This window comes from Polypterus senegalus, chromosome 13, assembly GCF_016835505.1.
Source record: "Polypterus senegalus isolate Bchr_013 chromosome 13, ASM1683550v1, whole genome shotgun sequence".
NCBI classification, from domain to species: Eukaryota; Metazoa; Chordata; class Cladistia; order Polypteriformes; family Polypteridae; genus Polypterus; species Polypterus senegalus.
Window position 1 is genome coordinate 44,241,521 of NC_053166.1, and position 23,247 is coordinate 44,264,767.

At 31.5% G+C, this 23,247-nt stretch overlaps 1 protein-coding gene across 2 annotated transcripts in view; it reads right to left on the reverse strand.

Annotated features, from left to right (window-relative positions):
• kif3a (kinesin family member 3A) overlaps positions 1 to 23,247 on the reverse strand; it is a 46,617-nt gene that overhangs the window by 14,309 nt on the left and 9,061 nt on the right. The window contains exons 5-13 of one of the 2 annotated variants that reach the window (XM_039774682.1): positions 20,550 to 20,655; positions 17,239 to 17,378; positions 16,836 to 17,033; positions 16,219 to 16,393; positions 14,966 to 15,061; positions 8,106 to 8,177; positions 3,821 to 3,829; positions 1,290 to 1,446; positions 106 to 286 (exon numbers count right to left, since the gene is read on the reverse strand). In XM_039774682.1, the coding sequence (XP_039630616.1) occupies positions 106 to 286; positions 1,290 to 1,446; positions 3,821 to 3,829; positions 8,106 to 8,177; positions 14,966 to 15,061; positions 16,219 to 16,393; positions 16,836 to 17,033; positions 17,239 to 17,378; positions 20,550 to 20,655 (1,134 nt within the window). The remainder of the gene's footprint in view (positions 1 to 105; positions 287 to 1,289; positions 1,447 to 3,820; positions 3,830 to 8,105; positions 8,178 to 14,965; positions 15,062 to 16,218; positions 16,394 to 16,835; positions 17,034 to 17,238; positions 17,379 to 20,549; positions 20,656 to 23,247) is intronic. The other variant, XM_039774683.1, reaches the window with a different exon arrangement.

A 23,247-nucleotide genomic window follows, 5' to 3' on the forward strand; every position in this document is an offset into this window, starting at 1 on the left:
TACATTTCTATAATGAAATAAACTGAAGGGTTACAAATGAAGCCTGAAAGAGACAGCGCTTTAGCAATTCCATGACAAAGGAGACCATCCTCAGTGACTCCTCACCTCTTTCTCTTCAAGCTCTTTACGTAGTTGCTCTGCCCTTTTTCGTCGCTCCTCCAGCTCATTATTAGATTCTTCCAGAAGTCTCTCCTGTTCTTCAGCTTTAGCCAACAAGTCAACACCTCCAACAATTACTTTCTTTTCAAGAGCAGAAAGCTTCTCTAGAAGTAAGTGATGTTCCTGTCTATAACAAGGACAACAAACACCAAAAGATAAGTAGTACCCTTATATCTATGCCAGCCAAAGTACTGACCAAAAGTACTATCCAAAAATGTTTTGCACAGAAGGTACAGCATAATTTTACAAGATACATTATTTATCTAAGCAAGCAGAGCACACATAAAAAAATTAATCCATGAATCACTGTTAAGAGACTTACAAGAACATATCTGAGCAACACCATGGAACTATTCCGCACTGCCTGTTTTATGAATTGGAATTTTGTTGAGTTTGTTTTTTTAGTATTTCTTTTAGGTTAACAGTGTTACAAATATGACATCAATAATATTCTAACACCACTGTGGACTTTACCAAGTTACTCTAAATATACAAAAAACATGAAAATGTGGAAACCTCTAAATGAAAACATATTAAGAACTTCAAATATCAACTTTAAAAGTACCGGTTTTGTTTATTTATATCTCTGTGACCTTAAGTTAGAATAAGTTCATCACCTCTTTTAAACATTGTAAAGTATAAAGTGAATAAAGCAAGTTGGTATGAGGAAGAGCAGTAGTCATGTTGGCAACCTAGCCAACATGGTTAAACCTGTTAAAAGCGGCCTTAAAGTGGCAAAGAGAATTTTGTCAAATTATTAATTATCAGATAAAGGCAGGATGTATGCGGGCCAATGAAATGGAGCAGAATACTAAGCACAACAAAGTTAAGAGTTTTCTCTGTACTCAGCAATAGCACTGAAATTTTGATAAAACACAAATCTTTCTTAAATTAGTTATTAGTAAGACAAGCCATTGTAAAGAAGTATACTAAAATGTCAAGATGTGCGAACAATAAAGTATGGCAATTCTCAATTACATAAACTGAAGAGTTGCATAATTAATGTATACACAGCACACATTTTAGCAACTGTATCTCTTAAAATTTTTTGGAAATACACTTTTGATGTAATTTAAGTCCTGTCCAATTTAATTAATCTCAGCAGTCAAGTTAAAAATAAATCTACTCACTGAGCTTTGAGCAAATCTTTTTCTCTTTTTTCCAGTTCTGCTCGTGCTTTATTCCTTTCTTCCTCCTCCATATCACGTTTGGCTTCAAGAGCTCTTCGTTCCTCCTCAATTTTTGCTTGCATCTCCATCATTTTGTCAGGAGATACTTTCTTTTTACCTTAAATGTATTAAAATGAACAATCTATTGATTATCTGTAAACTCTCATTATGCTGTATATATAACAAAACATTACTGAACCCACGTAAACCACTTCAATGTCACAGTGGACCAGAGCCTATCCTGACAGTACTGGATGCAAAGTTGGTAACAAACCTTGTTAAGGCAGCACTACATCACAAACTTAAGCTCAAAAACTATTCACAGCCAATTTGTAATCACCAATTTACTTAATTCACACATTCTTAGGGATATGGGAGGAAATCCCATGCAGACACTTTGAAAATGTGCAAACTACAAAACAGACACTTAACTGAACCCAAGATACTAGACTAATAAAAACTGAAATAGGCAATACACTTGTTTAAAAAATAAAGAGGAAAAAAAACAACACAATGTTTGTAATATTGTACAACTGCACCAGTATTGTTTATCTAAACAAACCATACTTTTGACTTCTATATCCTGCTATAGATGAGAATTCTATAATAATAATAATAATAATAATAATAATATGAAACTACTCTCACAGCTCCACACGAGCTGTATGGGCACTGCATTCTTTCCATGTACTTCAGATTTGGCTGACTGACATCTTTACACTGACCTTATGTGAGTGTGGGAGTAAATGTGAACTCTAATTAGGTGGTGTTCTATCATCATTTGTTCCCACCTTACACCCTGTGGTGACAGGTTGGGCTCTGGCTTCCCATTGGAAAAAAGTAATGAAAAAAATTGTTATTCTAAGAAGATGATCTGAGAAACATCTACTGTAATGTTTCCATTACCTTTAAACTTTAATTTTTAAAATACTTCTACAGTCTGACCAATTTCTATAGCTTTGAGTTTTAAATTAGGGCAAACTTTGCTGTTGTAGCTGAAGTCTACATTCATTACATTATGAAATGGCAAAAGTTCAATATCTTTGCTTGTACACCAAACTATACTATAAAGTTTTTTTCTTGTTTATGGCTCTGGGGAACCAAAGACTATACTGCTGGTAAGGGAAGAAAGTAGGAACTATTCCAAGACAGGATATTGGTCCACACAAGAGCATTATGAGTGTTGTTAGTTGAGTTTAAGGAATGCATTTGTACTGTGAGGGGTTAAGAGAAATAATTCAAGAGAACCTATTTGAAGTGACAAAGAAGAAATCTAGCTGAGAATTGAAATATGGACAAAAAAAAACTTTTTGATCCTTCACACCTTGCCTAACCCATTTTCACTTTCAGTCTGGAAAATGGCCTTGTTCAGTCAAGACCAGGACTGAAAAATGCTATACTGAAGTTGTGATATGAATGTACTTAACATCTTGTCCTTAAGTATCATCTACTGTATACACATTTGTGGAATAACTTTAACTGCATTTCTTGATACAATGGCTGCTTTGTGGGCTGTTGGAGAGTGATTCTTACTGTCGACTGTCATTCTTTTTTTGTATGTTTTGATGCTGTATCTGCATAGCATCAACAAATTAAATTCCACACAACTGATTTTGTTGCAGTTATAAAGTAATTTGTTTATTATAGGCTCTCAAAGGTGATAACAAAACCTCCTACAGCAATAATCTCACAATCCGAATATTTAGTTGAAGCAAGCAATGACAATGTTCACATTCCCTCAGTTTAAAATTTTGGATTGTACTGTGGAAAAATATACAAATAGACCAATATATTTTTCAGAGTTCATGACCATCATTTTCTTTGTCTTCATTGCCTCTCTTACTATTGTTGTTATCTTACTAAATACTTTTGTCTTTTTTTCAAATGATACTTTTGATTCAAAGTCATAAGATACATGGCTAACTGAATTTTCCATGCAGTGAATACAAAGTTCTTTGTGTGCTTGACTTGCTTATTCCATTTGGGCATGATAAGTGCTATAGAAGATACTTGAATTTATCCTTATACATCTTCTACAACTACAAAATTATTCTGATGGTACTATTAGAAACCATTTACTTACAATTTAGGTTTAGTTGACCAAACACTATTATTAAGATTTGGTAACTCAAACTCTAATCAACTCTAATTGAACTACCAAATATTATTACATTCTCAATAAGCAATACTTCAAATATAATTTTCTTACATGCGTAAAATAGACCATTAAGCTATATTTTCAGTTACTGGTAACTGCTCACCTTATCAATTCCTGAATAAAAAAAAAAAGATTATTGTGTAGAAATAACAAATAATTAGGTAACTGCATCTTGAAATCATTAGATAATAGTCAACCTCAAGATAATTAAACCTCAACCCAATATGTATCATAAATATGGTATAACCCGTAAATAAAATCAAATGATATTAACTTGAAAAGTTTGAATTGTATTTCCATTGTATAAAGCAATGGTAAAAATGTTAAAACCAACCTGTTTGATCTTGATTTAAGTAGAAGAAATTAGCAAGTCAAAGGCAGCATTTGTATCAAGATCAGAGAAAAATAAGAGAACAATATATTATTTTGTGATTATTACTTAAAATGTTATTATAGAGGGGAAAAGTAAATTTTAAGAAGTGTTTTTGTGGAGAAGGAAAGTGTCAAATACACAGAACACAACATCACTATAAAATAAAAAATGGGTAAAGACAACACCACATATTGAACAATGTCAAATAACAAGGGAGAGTAAATGATATACAGAAAGGACTGAAGGAGGTCTAAGAGCTAGAATAACTCAAAGTGACTGCATTCCTTTTCAGACACTAAACAAAAATTTTAAATAACTTGAAGAGATGCCCACAGAGTAGCAGCACAGAAACATGCACACATACAACAGAATTTACAGAAAAACATGATTTGGTTTTACTTGCCAGATATTTAACTAACCAAAATTGATTAAAACAGGTGCTGCTGCAAATTAATTATAAATAATAACTAGGACAATGTTACAAAACATTTTAGTGTCATACACATGTTTAGAAAAGGGCAGTCACTTTATTGCAAAAATCAAGATCTTTATTGAAAAAAAATGATGAGACAAATGAGAGAACATCAATGATCCATCATGCAATGAAACAGATAAAATAAATGATAACAATGTCATAAGAAGATTTGGTGGGGAAACATCTTTTTTATAATTTGTGTTTAAAATATTTATTTATGTGAATGAATTTTAATATAGAAGGTGATTTAGCATCATTTGTTGTACCGCTTCTACCTTTAATAGCTTAACATGTACTACTTTACTCAGCATTTGAGAATTATTATTAGTTTCTAATTTCTGTTTAAGGTAATTATTTTAAGAATTATAATTAAACTTCAGCTTAGCCACGTTAAAATGAGTAAAATATGCTTATATGTAAATATATCTTAGACACTAAGGCTATTTTAATATAATGCATACTTTTATTATAAAAGCAATGATAGTCTGAGAAGAAACAAATATAATTAGTCACCTTTAGTTACATTGTCTTTGACAGGCACAAATCAACTGTTAGTGATCACAGTACCTTGCAAAGATTATGAGCAAATATGTACTAAGGCATGCAAAGACTTGTGATGGAGTTATGTTCTTTTTAAGAAGATATAATATTGAGTGATTAATAATTCATTGTAATAATGCATTGAATTTTGTTAAAAAACAACATTATTGTGCCAAAGATATATCTGACAGATTCAGGGATGTAAATAGTTATTATAACTACCATATTTACATATTGTGAATATATTATTGTCATATCACAGTAAAACACAAAAGTGTATCACCTGATGCGTTATTGAGTGCAATGACTTCAGGCTTGTGTATGATAAGTCACATATGCAGCACACAAACACAGCAAAACCAAGTATCCTTATTTCAGTAGGTTTCGGTTATAAAAAAGGGTAATGTTTCCATTTGAATATTCACAGACTTTTTTCAAAACATGGCAGGATCTATTCAGTAATATTTTAAAATAAGTTCATGAAGCACAGAGAATTTATTAATTTAGGTATGCTTACAAGCCTTAAATTTTATGCCGTTTGGCTTGCTCTCTCTCTCTCAGGGGTGGGGATCGATCTATTCTTAACTCAATTTTTCTTTTTGTAAAAACATGATTGCTTTGTATGGATTGCAATAAAATTAATACAAAAAAAAAATATTCACTTGTTTCTACTTCTTAAACTTCTCTTAATAATTCATACTTACCACAACGCATTGTGTGTTTACAAGTGGGTTACGCAAGCAGAGAAACAAATGAAGCATATTTAGAATCTAAACCATTAAATAATATTTCTTTTTGTGAATCCTTTTTTGGTTCTTTCTCTTAAGTGTTGTTTTCTATTCATGCATAATTTGGGATTTTTGATTAATTTATGTGGAAACTGCAACAAAATAGGGAAATCAATCAGGTTTTAAGTTTGGGTGCAAGACATGGTGACAGGCATTTGAAGGACAGATCAAAAGATAATACAACTTGAAAACTGAAAGGGGCTTTCGAGATGTAGAAAATTATGTCAATGTATAAAGGTACTGGCAAGATACAGTGAGAGACACACACTACACTAGACCTGGAGCTCTTCACAATTGGGTGGTCTTTCTGCAAGTGTAGAGTTGCTCCACAGGAGAGATCTTGGTGGAAGTGGATGTGGGAATACAAATGGGTTACCTCAATGTTACCTTTTAGAGATGAAAAATTTCTGATGAATTGCCACAGCAGTAACTCATAGTATTCGACCATTAGAGGAAATGGATTTGGCTTTGAAATGGGTGACACCTACTGTATTGTCTGTATACATTTTTCTGAAAGACTTCAATGCTATTGTGGGGAATTATGGTGAAAGTTCAGCAGGCATGACAGGAAAATAAAATGTTACTGGATTTCTCGACTGTGTGTGGGTTTTCCATTGCAGACACTACAAGACTAGGGACTAGTGGTTCAGACTGACCTATACAGCACATGCTACTACAACCCTTCCTTGCATAAGTGGATTGACCAGGCATGAGAGAGTGAATGAGTGATTAAAATAAAATGTTAGTTTTATTATGCCTACCTAATTTCACTAATTACTTTTGTTAATACATTCTACTATTCAAAATGTTATTGATATTGTACTTGTTTGTATAATCATGTTTAGTAGAATTTGTCAACTTTTATTGATAAATCAATTTATCCATATCAATTTACGAGACACTTCTGCATTTGTAGTGGTAGATAGGTTTTCCTGCAAAATTCATGCATGTCCTATCTATGACAATTCACCACTGAAATGCGCATGAAAGGAAGGGTAAGAGAAGAGATGAGCTTTGCGGTTGAAAATATATTATGTTAAAATCATTGTTTCCCCATATGCTTAACCACCCTGATTTTCAGTAATCCAGCAGCAGAATATGCAAACATTGTAAATTTAGCTTCAAACAACTTTACAATAATTTGTGAGTTTTTTTAATTCTCAAGGAGAAAATATCAAATGTGTGAATCATACTATATTCTACTTTTTTTAGTACAGCTTATAATTATATACTTATTTTACTTTCTTATTAGTGAATACAGTTTAAACCCTATTATGGCTTTTGGTAGAATGGTCAAACTCAATACAGTACAATTATTTCCATTGATAGACCCAAAGTAATTATTTTTATTTATAAAACAATATATTGCTCCACAACTGCTTATAAAATGCAACATACTATAAATCTTAACACATAACCAAGTACTATTAAAAAAAAATTTGTGTACCTGACAGCCTTAAAACTTTTAATTGACCTTCAAGCAAGCTAATGATGACGATGATGATAGTAATAATAATAATTACAATTGCTGACCCAGAACACACCAAGGCAGTACATTTTACTCCATGTGAGAACCATGGAAATGTTATGGATCATTTTATATATATATATATATATATATATATATATATATATATATATATATATATATATATATATATTAGACAAATCACTGTTTACGTATTAGAACGCATCTGTTTAGTATTGGCTTTTATAGCAAAGTTAGGCCTAGGATTCATCACAGTAACAACAAAGTAAATAAAGAGCTTTAATGTAATCTATTATGAATAAGCACAAGGAAAGTATATAAAGTCACATGTTTTAATAAAAGTGTCATTCTTGTTCTAAAGTTGAATATCTTACAGTATTAAGCAAGACCATTCTAAAAATTCACCAAAATGCTAAACTGATTTACATGGAGTACCAGAAAAAAATAGTGATATGTAATTTATTTTGTTTTACAATATGTACGATTTGTAAATCTTTTTCCTCTTTCAGCATTACTTCATATACCTCATATATGCATGTTTTAGTTTTCTGCTCTAAAAACAGTGCAGTAAAAAGGAAAACAAATTATTGTATATGAACAAATTAAAACAAAAAATGCTGTAATTTCAGATCTATTGTTTAGAAATTACTTAACATCATTGCTTTAAACAGTATGATCTGCAAAGTGTAGCGCCTCATTTAAGGTGTGAATGCTGATTATAATCAATATGTCTTTTCAGTAATGCAAGGTGTAAGCATTAAAGTGATGAACACATGCATATCTAATTATTGCTTAAAACGATTACTTCAAACACAAAATATATATATTTTTCTTTTTAAGCAAGACTATAAAGGGAAAAAGCATTGGTATTAAAAAGATGACCAAAGCAGGAAAGGAATGTGAAGAAGGAAGCTAATGTGAAACCAGGTCTCTTTACAAACAGTCCCAACTCACTGGTGTGGGATTTATCCAGAGGTTTCTCAATAACAGAACACGCAGATTCTGAACTACTGCTGCTGCTACTGCCTAAAAAAGAAAAAGAGACATACCCCAAGGAAAACCCATTGAAGGAGACAGGAGAGAATAGAGTGTTTAGACTATTGACTCACTAAAGACGTTAAAGAAAGTAACTTGATGGTGTAGAACTAGCTCTCACAAAGACATGCTGTTATGTTATTTCATATACATGCACATTAGACTAGGTTAAAAGCAGAATGTCTACAACCAGTCACAAATACATACAGACCACATACTTTTATACATGTAAAATTATTGCTGTTTTAATATCTAATTAACCCCCACAAAAAAAAAGTTACAGGAATACTTCCTTTAGCAGTACACAATCAGAAAAGTTAGTATACATATTCCATACCTGTTTTATACCATTGAGATTGTCAAGGAGCTGAAGCAAAACCATGGAGCAATGACTGAAATTTTGCCCTTAATGATATTCCAGTCAGGTGCAGAGTTTAGGGGTATTACCATAGAGGAAATATTCCTAAAATAAATAATTCTAAAGAACCTGTGTCTCACTCTTTTCTAAGAGAAGTCCAAATTTGAAATTAAGCCTGAAGATTGGTCATTTGCTCTGGTCAACAGTAATTTTTTTTTTATTTTCATTTTTTACATAGTACAATAACATTTTCAATTCTAACATAACATGTAGATGTAAAATGAGTTAAAAAAATGTCAAGTTTCAAACACAAAAGGAGATGAAGATGAAATGCTGAGTATCACAGAAAATAAAAATATGCCAAAAAAACTGTCCATGAATACAAGGGGTGAAGTACACAAGAAAGTAATGGGAATTTGGAAAGACTGCAGTATGGTGCATGGAGATAAGGTGCAGAGAGAAGCAGAAAAAGAATAGTACATTGGGTTAAGCCCTTTGAAGATATGGGCGAGAGAAAACCAAAACGAAATAATTTGGAAAAACTCAGCATTTTATGTAGAAATGAGGGGTGAAGAATAGAAAAAAAAAGACTAAAACAAAACCTTACATCAAAATAAATGTGGGCAGAAATTTCTTAATACAATCAATGATCACCATCAAAGTAAGCATGTAATCAATATTTCTGGAATAAAATCACATAATTATTATGTAAATTATTGTTTTAATTTTTAAGAGAACTAGTAACTAGATTGAAACATCAGCAAACTATAAAAATGAAAATTGCAAAATCTCCCAAAAAACTTAACAAAATGATTCTCAAGGAACACCATGCTTTAAAGGAGATTCAGATGGGCCACTGCATTGAATTCTTTTACTGTAATACGCAAGAAACTTTCAGCCCTTCATGTCAGTAACCATGCTGTATACAATAAGCATTACAACAGACTAAGTAACTAAAATGCTAATTTTACAGTTAGAAATGTGTACTTTTTAGGTTTACTTTTATTACTTTTTAAATCATTAAGCTACTTGGCAAGTTGAGGACAAGTATGTGAGCTAGTACAATAACAAAAATTAAATTATCTAATCTTAAATGATCAGCAATTATTTTAAATAGCACATCGATTCTGCTGTACTAATAATCTCACCTGTTAAACAGATAATGAAGAAAGACGTTTTGTGGTAAGATAGTTACAATCAATAATCATGGCACTGGAGAAAAGCGATATATTGTATGTTGATTACTGCATGCAAGTAAGAATTTTACTGTACTCTATACATGTTGCAAAATGAGCCTGCCAACAAAGCTAACTGTTAAAAGAAGTAAAAGACAAAAGGCAACCCTTAAAATTGAAATTCATGTTAATTATATTATTTTAATGTGACATAGTCATGAGTAGGTTAAATTTAATATTATTATTTTTCATTTTAGAAAACAGTGTTGTGTAATAATTTATAAAAAAAAAAAACAGGTCTACTTCTATTCACAGTGGATAAGCTGTTAATGAAGCTTTATCATTTACCAGGAATAGGAAAATTCAAAAATTTTAAAACAAGCAACTGCCAAACCAGGTATTCAGTCATCACAGATTTTATTCAAGAGATATATATACTGTGCCAATTTTAATTTATTCTATACTTGAGAAAAAGGGTAGAAATAAAACTGGTTGAAATATGAAAACTAAAGTCAACAAATATGCAAAATTAATTAAAACGGGCAGCATACAACAGCAATATGTTTCACTAGCACATTATTGATGGTGTTAAAAGGCCTTCATCATGTCACTGAATATTTTTAAAAGCAGGCTATAAAGTCAAACCTGATTGTGAAAAAGCCAGCTCATCAGTATAAAATGAAAATACAAGTGAACTAAGTTTTCATAGTGCTTTAGAGTATGGTTGTTCAAGCTGTCAAGTAAAACCAAGCACCAGAAGTAGGCTAATGGCCTGGGTCGAGAATTTTTTTCCAAAACAAACAAACATTCATTTGTTTCTGTACTGCTAACATCAAGTACTGTATATGTCACCAATATCTGGAGATGTATTTACATAGAAAACATGGAGCAAATGGCTTCAGTGTTGATCTTTTGCTGTTTTTTTTTATAATTTGTTTCCATTTCTACTATTCTTTGCCCTATTTTACACTGCACATAACAAAGGTTTCTTCTATCTTCCTTGAAATTTGTCTACATATCTTTCATATTACATATTCAAGTTTCTAAATTGTTGACGATTACTGTCATCCGCCCACTTATGTTGTCTCTGCATCAGTTTGCAATGTATTTGTCTTCAGTTTTCTTGTGCATACTCTAATCAATGATAATGAGTTGATTGGCATCACTAAAATGACAGTACCAGCATGACTGCAAATTTGCAGTGTGGGTGTGTTAAGAAATCCCGGTAGCAAAGGACTTGAAGGGTGGTTTTATTTAGCTGTTACTGCTGCTAAGGCACATTACAAATATATTAGGCTGCTGGTGCTAAAAATAAGATTATCACAGAATCATATTCGCATGATCAATAATCCCAAAGTTGGAAAAGAAATACTACTGAAAATATTTTTCAGATTCAATACCTTAAAGTATCTGTTATACAGAATCCAAATTCACATCAGCAACTCCAGTTTAAAATGTTCATTTTTTTCTACTAATGAACTGGTCATGCATTTTAGTATACCTATGCAAGTCTGGTAAAAGTAACAGCAGCATCAGAAAGTTTAACATTCAGATCATTAACTTAACATATTGTGTAACAGATTTTTTTGATGGAAAAAAGTCAGCTAAGTTTGGATCACAAGAAAATACATACAATAAGCTTTTGGACTTGTAATTTAACAGTGGATTTGGTGGATGAGGAAAATGCCTATTAGTTAAAAATATATTTACTGTGTGAAATAGAATATAAAACCCCAAACTGCTACAATATGCATCATGCATTTGATCAAAACACTTGACCTTGTCTAGACCTAGTTATCGGGAAACAAAAATCAAAGATTATGCAATAAACTACCCTAGTATCAGTATGTATCAAAATGCTTTGTTTCTTTTTGACTGTGCATTGTATGAAAGAACAAAAGGGTAAAAATAAATAGCTATTTCAAATGAAGAAGTTGCAGTTTACTTAGCAATTAAATTTTATACCTCACTGTTAATACTATATTTGGTATAAAAGGTCTTGTACATTAACATTTCGTAAGAGGTAAAAATAAAAAAGTTAAACTATAAGCATTCTACTATCCGCACTTCATAGGTTTTTATAGAAAAATTATATAACCATGAAATGTAACCTAAAGTAATAAAAGTTAAAACTAAGTGGGAGAGGAATCATATTAACATATGCAAGAATTTTTGAGATTTAAAGCTAATAGTTTACTAAACCAAGCAAATACCTTTTCACTGTAAAATGAAATTACTGTTTTTTGAATTATAATTTATCATCTTGAAAAGGGCAATTCATTTATATTAGGCTTACTTCTGTAGATTATGTGCTTTCTTACACAGGAAAGCCAACAAAAAAATTTAAGATGACAAACAGGAAATAATGGATTGATAGTAGTAGTTACAAACTCTAAACTCAAAATAGGAAACAACCAAAAATCAATTTTGGTTACACCTGAGTGGCAAAATGTGCTATGGCAGCTGTGAATAATTCAACAAATAATTTTACAGCTCCTAAGAGTGCATACACATATATATATATATATATATATATATATATATACATATATACATATATATATACATATATATATATATATATATATATATATATATATATATATATATATATATACATATATATACATATACATATATATATACATATATACATATATACATACATATATATACATATATATATACATATATATATATACATATATATATACATATATATATATACATATATATATATATATACATATATATATACACATATATATATATATATATATACATATATATATACATATATATATACACATATATATATATATATACATATATACACACACACACACACACCAGAGTGTGCAGTACTTAAGTGTTTTATATCTGGATAGTGGTTAAACAAAAACAAAAAAAAAACAGTTTGTGAGTATCACAAATGTACACAATGTATCACTTTACACAGTACTTTAAGAAATCAATTAGAAACTATGTCCTAAAGAGCTATAGAGCAAATCTGAAAAATATTTCTGTAAAATAATAGGCTGAAAAGAAATGAAGACTATTGCCATTCTCAAATGTCAAGTGAAAAATATTTGACAGAGTATAAAAAGCACATACAAAATGTAAAAATGAACAATGCAGAGTTCAGGGCTATACCTGAAAAAAAAATAATATTTTATTTTGTACTTCAAGCCAACTGGTGTGTTGGAAGATGAGAAATCTTGCACTGTTCCAGTGTACAAATCAATTCAAAACACATAATCCAACCAGATAGAACACATGTGTGTAGTGTAGTTTGTTACTATCCAAGATAAACCAGTAAATTTGTACATCATTAAGCAGGGTAGCATTACAACATTTAATGCAGCAGACTGTCAACTTGCAGGAATGGGTGTGAAAATTGTATGTTATTTTATCATCTCATTGTTCCCAAAAGGTCTTCATTCCTCTAAAAAATTACCAGGATAGTATTCTAAAAAAAGACAACTGTTAATACATAATGAATGTCCCTCATGTCTAGCAGAGTGACTATATTTCACTTTGCGCTAAATGAATGCCTACCAGTTAACAGATATATAACAGAAATCTTCATGAATATTCTGTTATAAACAGTCATAGTCTTTACTTTTCTAAAGTGTATATTAGCAGTTTCCTTCCAGCCCTGAAGTCTCTTGAAAATTAAGATTATAACAACATCTTGGTAAACAAACTATTGAAATTAGGAGTGTGATTTTCAGTTGGGATTTAATTTAGCAGGAAGACAAATGATAAAGGCAAAGTATAAATTGGTTAATCTCTTGAAAGTAAAACTATATTTACATTCAGTGCTGCAATTGACTTTCCTTACAGTGTAATATTGCTTATTCATGCTTGTGTACATCACATTGCTTAGACTTTCTAACAGAATGTGTATGAGGTTCGCAACACACAATACTCCATGGGGGAGTCTATGACACAACTCAAATCCACAACCCAGTGCTTCGCCATGCTAAACGGAAAATACCACCTCTTAGGTTATTCACAGCCATTCATCAGTTAAAAAAATATAATAAAGGTAACATTGGTTGTGCAGTAAGTTTGCAGTTTTTCATAAACTTAAAAAAACATTAATACTTTCTCATGGGTCTGTGCATGGCTTCAGCTTTTGAAGTGCTCTCGTTTTGGCCCTATCCACTTTTTTAATCTCTGTGTGATACTGGCTTAAGATATAATTAAGAAAACAAATTATTAGTGTTCTATGTCACATGGCTTCACATATAGATTTAGGGTATGTCAGACCTTCCAATTGCAGTTACTGCTCTTTAATGTAAAATTTAATGACTGTGTGATGACTTTTCAGCACAGTCAAGCTCGCACCTTTTTCTGACATCCAACAGTGTGCTGCCTGACACAGTCAGGGCTGTAGGAAAGTTTAACATGCAAGGCAAGTTTAGCCACAATCTCTGCCTTTTTTTAGTTGTTTTACATTTTTGTAGTGGTACAGAAAATATCAAACAGGTGCTCTTCACTTTTATTTGTGAAGTCCAAAACACCCAATTTCCTTATTCCTCATTGCTGCATAATTATGCATTGTACTTCTGGATGAACATTAATTTGTTGTCAACTCTCATGCACACAGTGCCCCTTCCTGTGAGGTCATGTTGGAGCAAGTCATGGACTAGTTGGAGTGAGTCACTGGGTATGTCTTCCTAAGTGAATGGTTTCACTGGAGCACACTGCCTTCGATTTGTTAAGATTATGTAAATAAAGACTAGGACTGAAAATCGCTGGAAAACTCATCAAATCTGGTAAGACGTTAACTCTATTTTGTATGTATGACTAAAAACAATGGTTTATAACTGTATTACACCTTAGCTTTATTCATGTATTTTAGAAAATTTAAAATAAAATTATTTACGTATGTAAACTGATTAAACTGAAAATGTAAATTTAGAAAATTTAAAATAAAATTATTTACATATGTAAACTGATTAAACTGAAAATGTAACTATTCAAGCAGTGATATATTTGAGCTATAAATTAAAAAAACAAGAAAAATGAAGATTTTGTTCGTTTTCACATTAATCACCACAAGTTTAAATTTAGATTCAAGTATCTGAAACTGAGTTGCTCATTCCTTTCAGAAAATGTTGAAATTTAAACTGAATTAAACATTAATGAGACTCTTTTCTATTATCATTTAAGGAGGTAAAATTTCATAATAGCAAAATTGTGAATTAAAAATTTGTAGGGGAAAAAAATGTGTATACCTCTGCGTTTCTTTCGCTTTTCTCCATCTCCACTTTCTCCTTCTTCATCTTCATCTTCGTCGGATCCACTTCCATCTGACCCTGAAATTTCTTCTCCTAGAAAGTTTTTAGATATAAGCTTTCAATTTGATCAATTCGAAATACACTTAATACCACTTTTGACATATGGGACACATCTTTAATAACATTGGTACAACTAGTAGGAGGAAGACATTTCATAGGGCTGGTCAGAATGATTTCTAGTGTGAATATCGAGAGTGAAACCACCACCCCAAGGGGTACACAGATACTTTGTTGCATAGGAAGGTTTTATATCCTTGCTTCTGTAATTTATTGTTGTTTGTTAATAAATTCTTTATTTGTTTTTATACCCTTGGATTGTCTGGATACCATTTGGGTTCAGGTACAGCTCTTGAGTATCCCCAACCAGTTTACAATGTCCTCTATTATTTTACTGCTCAGGATGTTTAGGAAATTGTTTTCTTTTTCTAGTTTAAGACCATTATTTTCAGTTAAAGGGCAGTATTGTGGCTTTCTCTATGATCAAACCGGCCATTTTACTTTTGTGCCTACACTGCTTAGAATACTGTGTATTTTATTTTTTTAATTTAAAATAGTATTTTACTTAAACAAATAAAAGATACCAACCCACAGTCCCAAAAAATGACTATGGAGTGAGTACATTGTATTTATTCTGTCGTTAGACCACAACAGTATAGTTGGCCATGGTGATAGTAACAAAGAACTGGTCATTATTAGCCCAAACGAGTCATTATAAAATTTTGAGATACATGTACACTGAGTGAGAAATTTACAAATCAGTTAATTCAGTTAATTAATTCAAAGTGCATCTTGTGTGTTAAATGTCAAAATTAAAATCACTGCTCATAACCAGCTCATAGGATTCAGAATTTAAGAAACAGTTTATGCTATTACAAATCCAGATAATTATGGTGATAAGATTTATTCATTGGAAAAGATACAGGCTAACTAGTTACAGAAACTGTATTTGATGTCACCATTAAAATCTAGTAAATCAAGCTATAAAAAGATACACATTAAATATATATTATTAACTACTAACCTTATAAATAAATGAGAAAAATATTTTAAATATTAAATATACTAAAATATGTAGCTGCACATTTCAATTTAATGCTGCAAAAGTGTTTTACTTAGCTCAAGAGTGCCACCAAGCAGCTGTATGAAAGAAACACTTGAAAAATGAAATATTTTCTTTTAAACTTCTTTACCTTCTTCCAACTTTTTCTTCAGGTCTTCTATTTCTTTTTGGAACTGACGAAGAAGAGCATCTTTGGGGTCCTCATTAATCCTAGCTTTATTCTTTATATTCTTAGCACGATTTGCATATCTCAAGGTGCTAATGGTTTCATCATAGTTGTAGTCTGCTGGTCCAATGTTTGCACACTGAGCAAAAAATGACATTAACAATAGCAGTGAAATAAATCACTCTTCTGAATGTAAATACAAATGTAAGTTAGTTAGAAAATATTTCCTCATGTCTTAAAACAGTTGTTTATTACATTTCAGTTAATTTAATGAGCTATCAAATACCATGAGTGATGGTAATTCTAATTTACCTTTCTAATTATTATTACATACTAAATTATACACTCCATGATCAACATATCCAAAAAAGTCAATTAATTAATGGCATTCAATTACTGGGGCACCATTTAAACACTTTTAGCAGTTAGCATTTCTCATAAAGTTTGCAGCCTTACAAATTCTGTTCAGACTTAAACAGTGATCCCATCCAACTACATACTGCAGTTCAATTTTAAGTGAGTTACCAGACACTCCAAAACAGCATGGGTTAGGTTTATCAAGCTAATGGAAAACATCATACCATCATAGTCTTTGAGTTTCCTCCTAGTGAATCTTGGAGAAGTCGGGTAAGTTTTGAATTCCTGTAAGGAACATGAGTGCTCTTTCCATCAACCAATGCAGAGATTACATTTCCCAGTGTGGAGAGTGACAGGTTTATTTTTGTGGCCTCTTTCAGCCTCTGTCCTGTAGCCCCAGTTTTTCCTTGTCGCTCAGAGCCCTGGAAATCACAAATCGCACATACCAAAAATAAAAAATTGTCAGAATACACAAATAATCAATACATACAAATAAAAATGTTATATTTAGGATTACATTTATACATTTGTAGTAGATGCAGCAAAAATTTCAACAAAATAGTGGTTACTGCAGCATTCAAAAGGCATTACTAAATACTTGGTTACCATAATTAAAACATTACTTACAGCAAGGTCCACAAGATGTAGTTTGCCCATTCTCACATGTTGGTTTCCATCAACTCCTTTCTCACTACATTCAATAGTAATTGTGAAAATTGCATGAGAACGCGAGCTGTGTTCATTCATATTTGTGGCACCAACGGAGCCTATAATGCAGGAAAGATTAAACAAAAATAAATAATGTTAAGAAGTCAGAAATCTGCAATAATTAACATGCATGACCAGCAACAAGTTTATTACCTGAATATCAACTTACATAATGTATGAGGTTGTTAATAAGATTAAGTAACTTCCCCTACAAACAGGACAGTACAAAAAAAAAAAAGACAGCTACTACTGTATACAATCAAAAAGCTACATATTTCTTAAATGTCACATTACTGAGGCAAGAAGAAAGGTAGGATTAAGGGAAGGGGTAGCAGAGGATGATTAACAATTACACAACTTCTACTGCAAAAATTAAACTCCTACACATACTGTATATTATTCTATGCACCATATATATGTACAATAGGTGTCAAACGAAATTTTAACAAATGGTGGAAATTCACCTAACAATGACCACAAGGAAAGTATTTTAGGAGAACAAAAAGACTAATCCATACCTATACATTCATCTGTGCCACTAGAGGTCATAAAATATGCATTTTCCTTAACATTAGATGGGAGTAAATGCAATGAGAAATATCCTCAGTAAAAATCTATTTTTTATTTTGAACTGTGAATAGTGTAAAAACTCTTTTATTTCAACTAACAATTTTTCACTGTGTTAGCGATTTCTATGTAAAACTAGAAAATTCCATTAGACAGTTCAGTGAGCCTCATTTGACCAAGATTAACAAAAGAGCAAATTCAACAATGGAACGCAACAATTATCTGTGCAACACCTTAATTGTTTTAACTGCATGCACTAATGAGACCATATTCAGGGAACAAAAGTAACTTTTATCCTTTAAATTGGAGTTGCACTCTCAGTCTCATTCATGAAGTGAGACTGTGGCCAATCTAATATATAATAATAATGCTAAGGTCTATGCGTGTGTTCATTTCCTGCAAGAAATTGGTGTGATTTGTCGGTTTGGCTTTGGTGATGCAATCAAAACAAGTGAGATTGTGAGACACACGAGGAAGAGTAAAAGCATAGTAGACGCTCCGAGAGTCACCTTCAAAGATGGGAAGTACAAAAGCAGACAGAAGGTGAGCAAAGCACCTGGAAGTGATAAGAGTCTGAGAAGCAGGTTTTATAGGAATAGGTATAGGTATAGGTAATTGAGTAGGCTCCTGGCAAGAGAGGTTCAGATACAAAAAGATACAGAGGAAAAGCACTAAAGGTACATGAAGGGCAGGAGATATCAAATATTTTTTCAATTGATTTTATTACCAGTTTTCAACGAGGCTTGACTAAAATTAAAAAAAAAAAAAAACACTGATCTGCAGCCAAGTATATTCAAGTTAAGTTGTAATTAGTATACATAGTATGTGTATGAGAAATTAGATTACTTTTGACTATTTCAACAAGAAGTCTACATGACTTGTGCCCAATAATTATCCAGTACATATAGGAAACATTGTCATCTAATGTACATGCACAGTACATGCAATAATTGCCTTTTACTGTTCTTATTTTTTCAACAAAAACTTAAAGCCTTCTGCCAAAAGGCAAAATATAATGCTTTTACACAAAATGTTATTTTTTTCCACTTTTTATAAAAATACTACCACAACAACTGCAGACTATAGCAGTATTTTGAAAACTGTCAATTGTGTTATAAATGTAAAAAAATTAATGGTGGGATGCAGAGACAATGTTCTTAAGTAAGAACAAAACAGTTGGTTGCATATTGCACATAACTTTAAGCAGACCTCAGATACTGCATAACTGATTGACCATTACTGTACAATTAGATCAAATATATTTCTAACATCTATGTGCCTACTGTATCAACAGGAACATATAATCAGTCTTGGATTGCAGAAACAATCCAAAATCAGCAGCACAATCACTTAGAATTGTGATTATGAATAAATCTACCCTTTTCCATTCTGGAAGACATTTCAAGAATAATGTACTGCTTTGCGATTAAATAAATTGGTATTTATGCATTAAAATAAGTATTTTTTCAATATATTGCTATATGAGCAGTATAACATAAAAGTCACTTTTTCATTTGAATTTGTGATTTTAGCAATTAGTTTTTGAATTGGTAATTTTTTTGCAGATTTCATCAGATTACTAAAAAGTAAAAAACATAATCAAACTAATGAACTGTTAATTGTCTGACAGGATTAATGCAACTGCTGAAAGGTAAAAAGTACCATTACCTTATTTTGGATTTACTAATTTTTTCACATTTAACACATCACACTACTTCTGTATGATAAATGTTTTATAAAAAAGTGGGTCTCTAGTATGAATGTAACCAGGTATTATTAAGTATATAACAAAATCTATTGTACCTACATGCTTTAAAAATTCTTGGCTTTAGTTATTTTACATACAATACATGAAGAGAGATTAATTATTTTGTACAGTTTGTCTGGATATATGAAAAATATATTTTGAATTATGAGGTAGAAATGTCACAACCATTATGCTGAAACATAGTCATACATTTTATCTTTCCCAAAGACAAAAAACTCACATAGTTTGTTTGACTATGTACTTTAGAAGGAGAATCTACAAAAAAAAAAAATGAAAATTAGTCATGGCCACAAAACAAACTATGTGCCAGGACATTTATTTTTGTGACCCAGCTACAGTTATTCTAGTTAGAAAATGTCCTAATTGTTGGCTTCAACATGTGGTATAGTAATGGAAAATGTACATAATATATACAGAGCGCAGAAAGGCCTCTGTATATATAAGGATCATGTGGCACGGCAAAAGCAGCAATCCAGCAGCTGATCAAGCAAAGAGAAGGTTAAGAAACACAATTTGTTTCCCACTGTATCACCATTTAAGAGGAGTTTCGTTGGGGCGGCCACGTCTCCTTGGGGTGTGTTCAACCCACCTCTTCACAATTCGGGTGCGGTATGGTGTTGGCGAGCAAAGCAAGCAGGGGGCCAAGCCCCCTAGTAGAATTAAAAAAAAGTATTATATTCATACCTAGGTAGACACTGAAATAAACAAGCAATTGGCACAACTAGAAGGGTGAAGGATCGCATAAAGATGTCCAGTAAACTGAAAAACGTTATTATGCTTTGATTGCCTTTAAAAATGAAAACAAAAATAATTATTCCTAGTAATTAACAAATTCTTAATTAATTACTTGGATACAGGTTTAATAAAGAAAAAACAAAATATTACTAGTTCTTACGATTTTTATGTCCCAATGTCATGATCCTGTCCATATCATCTGCATTGTTTACCACATAGCCAGATAGATCCTTGATATAAACTCCAACATCTGGTCTTTCCTTAACCTATATAAGAAAACAACTTTCAATTTAGATGGCTTTCCTATTAGAGAAATGATTTTCCCATATTTCAGGTTATTTGTTTTTTTAATTTAAAAAAATGTCTATTGCAGAGAGGAAACCATGCTTTTTGTCTGTTTAAATAGTTTATCATTATCTCATAGATTAGTCATAAAGGAAATGTGAGACTGTGTTTACAAACCTTTTAGTAAATTCAAGTCATAAAAAACTGTTCAAGGTAATAAATTAGTAAAACAAAACACCTAATTTCCATACTCAAAATGTGTTTGAAATACAGTTACCTTTTCTCTAAACACATTCAGACATGTTTAGTTAAATTAGAGGACAGATGCAGATGCCTTATGTTGGAAATTGACTAATAATAAGTAACATTCACAATGTTTTTTCTAATAATCATTGTGACACCTTTTTATATAATTTTTTATATCATTTATATCATAATTTCTTGCAAATATGAGAAGAAAATTAGAAATATTAAAAAAGTGATGGCAATTTAATTTCAATTTCTTTAATGATAAAATATTTATGGCAGCCCTAATTAACATTTAGATATATCCTGAAAAACATCATAAATATTTGACAATGTGTATTTTAAGATATCTTAAATAAATTGCAAAAAATCTTAAAATTACATCCTGATCACTTGTAGACAACTGCAATGTATTTTAAGAGAAACAATTCAAGATGTCTTGAAATAATTCTGCACATTTTCAGATAAGTCACAAGTATTTCAATATGTCTTCTAATTAATTACTGTAAAATTGAATAGGTTTTTAATAAGACTTACTGATATTTTAAGATTTTAGATATCTCAAAATTCTTTTTAGATGTCTGAGAAATGGCCAAAATGTTATTTCAGAATATCTAAAATTGTTATGCATTTCAGGTGTCTTCAAATTTACTCACTTTTGAAATATCTAAAATACAAATTTAGATCACTCAGATTTTTTTCCTGATATCTTCAAGTGGGTTTCTTCTCCATTTCAGTTAACCTTAAAATATATATTTCAAGATATCCTGAAATAAAATTTGAGGTATCTAAAATGCCTCCAAGTGCCTTTCTATTTATCTCTATATACCTTCCTGCCCATGCTGAGATATGTAAAATGAGCTTCAAAATATCTCAGAATTACTTCCTGTACATATATATCTTGAAATTCATTTGAAATATATTTAAAAGATAGAAACTCCTGTTGAAGGAACTGGATAAATAAATGATTCTGAGTATATCTCAAAATGAAAAACAGGTTTCTTAAATGGCATTCGAGTTTAACTTCAGACATCTTGAAATATCCAAGGTACCTTAAAATGTAAAGTGACTTTTCCAATTGTTTCAGGGTACAGTTCAAAGTAGCAAAAAAAATAAGGCAAGGGACCAGCATAGAATGAAAAAAGCAACCTTAACTCAGAAAACATTGGTACAGAATGGAAAATGAAAATAAAAACAGAAAACAGTAATTTCAAAATTCACTTTGACCTGTAATCCATCACAAACTTCATGAAGACAAGATACTTAATTTTTAGACTGATCAACTTAGTTTTTCATAAATATGCATCCATTCTTGCCATAAAGAGCTTGCAATACCTTCTAAAAAAATTGATGGTGCAATTTAAGGTCAATAATCAGATAAAAAAAAAAAAGTAATGGTGCAAGTAGAAACAGATGATTTTTAACAGGTGATAATAGTTACACTTTGGTATAAAGAAAACTGCACCCAGGAAAGGCCTATTTCTTTAGGAGTAAAGATGGGCCAAGGACTGCCAATTTTCCTACAAATGCGTAAGAAAATCATTCAAAAAATTTTAAAAAACAATGTTTCTCAAATTATAGATCAGAAAGAATTTTTGCATTTCACTCTCAATAGTGTATAATATACTTAAAAGATTCAAAGACTCAAGATTTCAGTGCATGTAGGGTAAGCAGACTGTCTGTGACCTCTGATCCCACAGATGGCACTGTATCAATCATTAATGAATAAATAATATAACCACACCGGCTCAGGAGTACTTCAGCAAACCCTGATCAGGTAACAAAATACTAATTTACATCAACAATTGTTGGTTACAATTGTTGTGTGCAACAAGGAAGTCATATGTTAACAGTGTCTAGAAGCGCCATCAAATTCTCTGAGCTCTGTGGTATCTGGGATAGAGCACCACACATGTATTGTGGTTGGATGTTAACAATACAAACTTATTGTGGTTGGAAGAATCAGTATTTCAGGTCTTTTTCACAAGAAACTAATGTAATGTCCTCCAGACCAAAGAATAACAGGACCACCCAGACAGTTAACCAACCAAACGTTAGCAATTACAGGCTAGTCTCTCTCCTTTCCTTTCTTTCCAAAACACTTGAGCATGCTGTTTCTAACCAAGTCTCCTCCTTACTTGTACAGAATGAATTGTTCGATACCAACCAGACCAGCTTCAAGAGGAACCACTCAACTGAGATGGATCTACGGACCATGGTTGACCAGCTATGATTTGCTAGAGCTACCAACTTGTCATTGTTTCTGATCCTTCTAGATCTCTCCTCTGCCTTTGATATGTTCAACCATAACATCCTTATTGTCACCC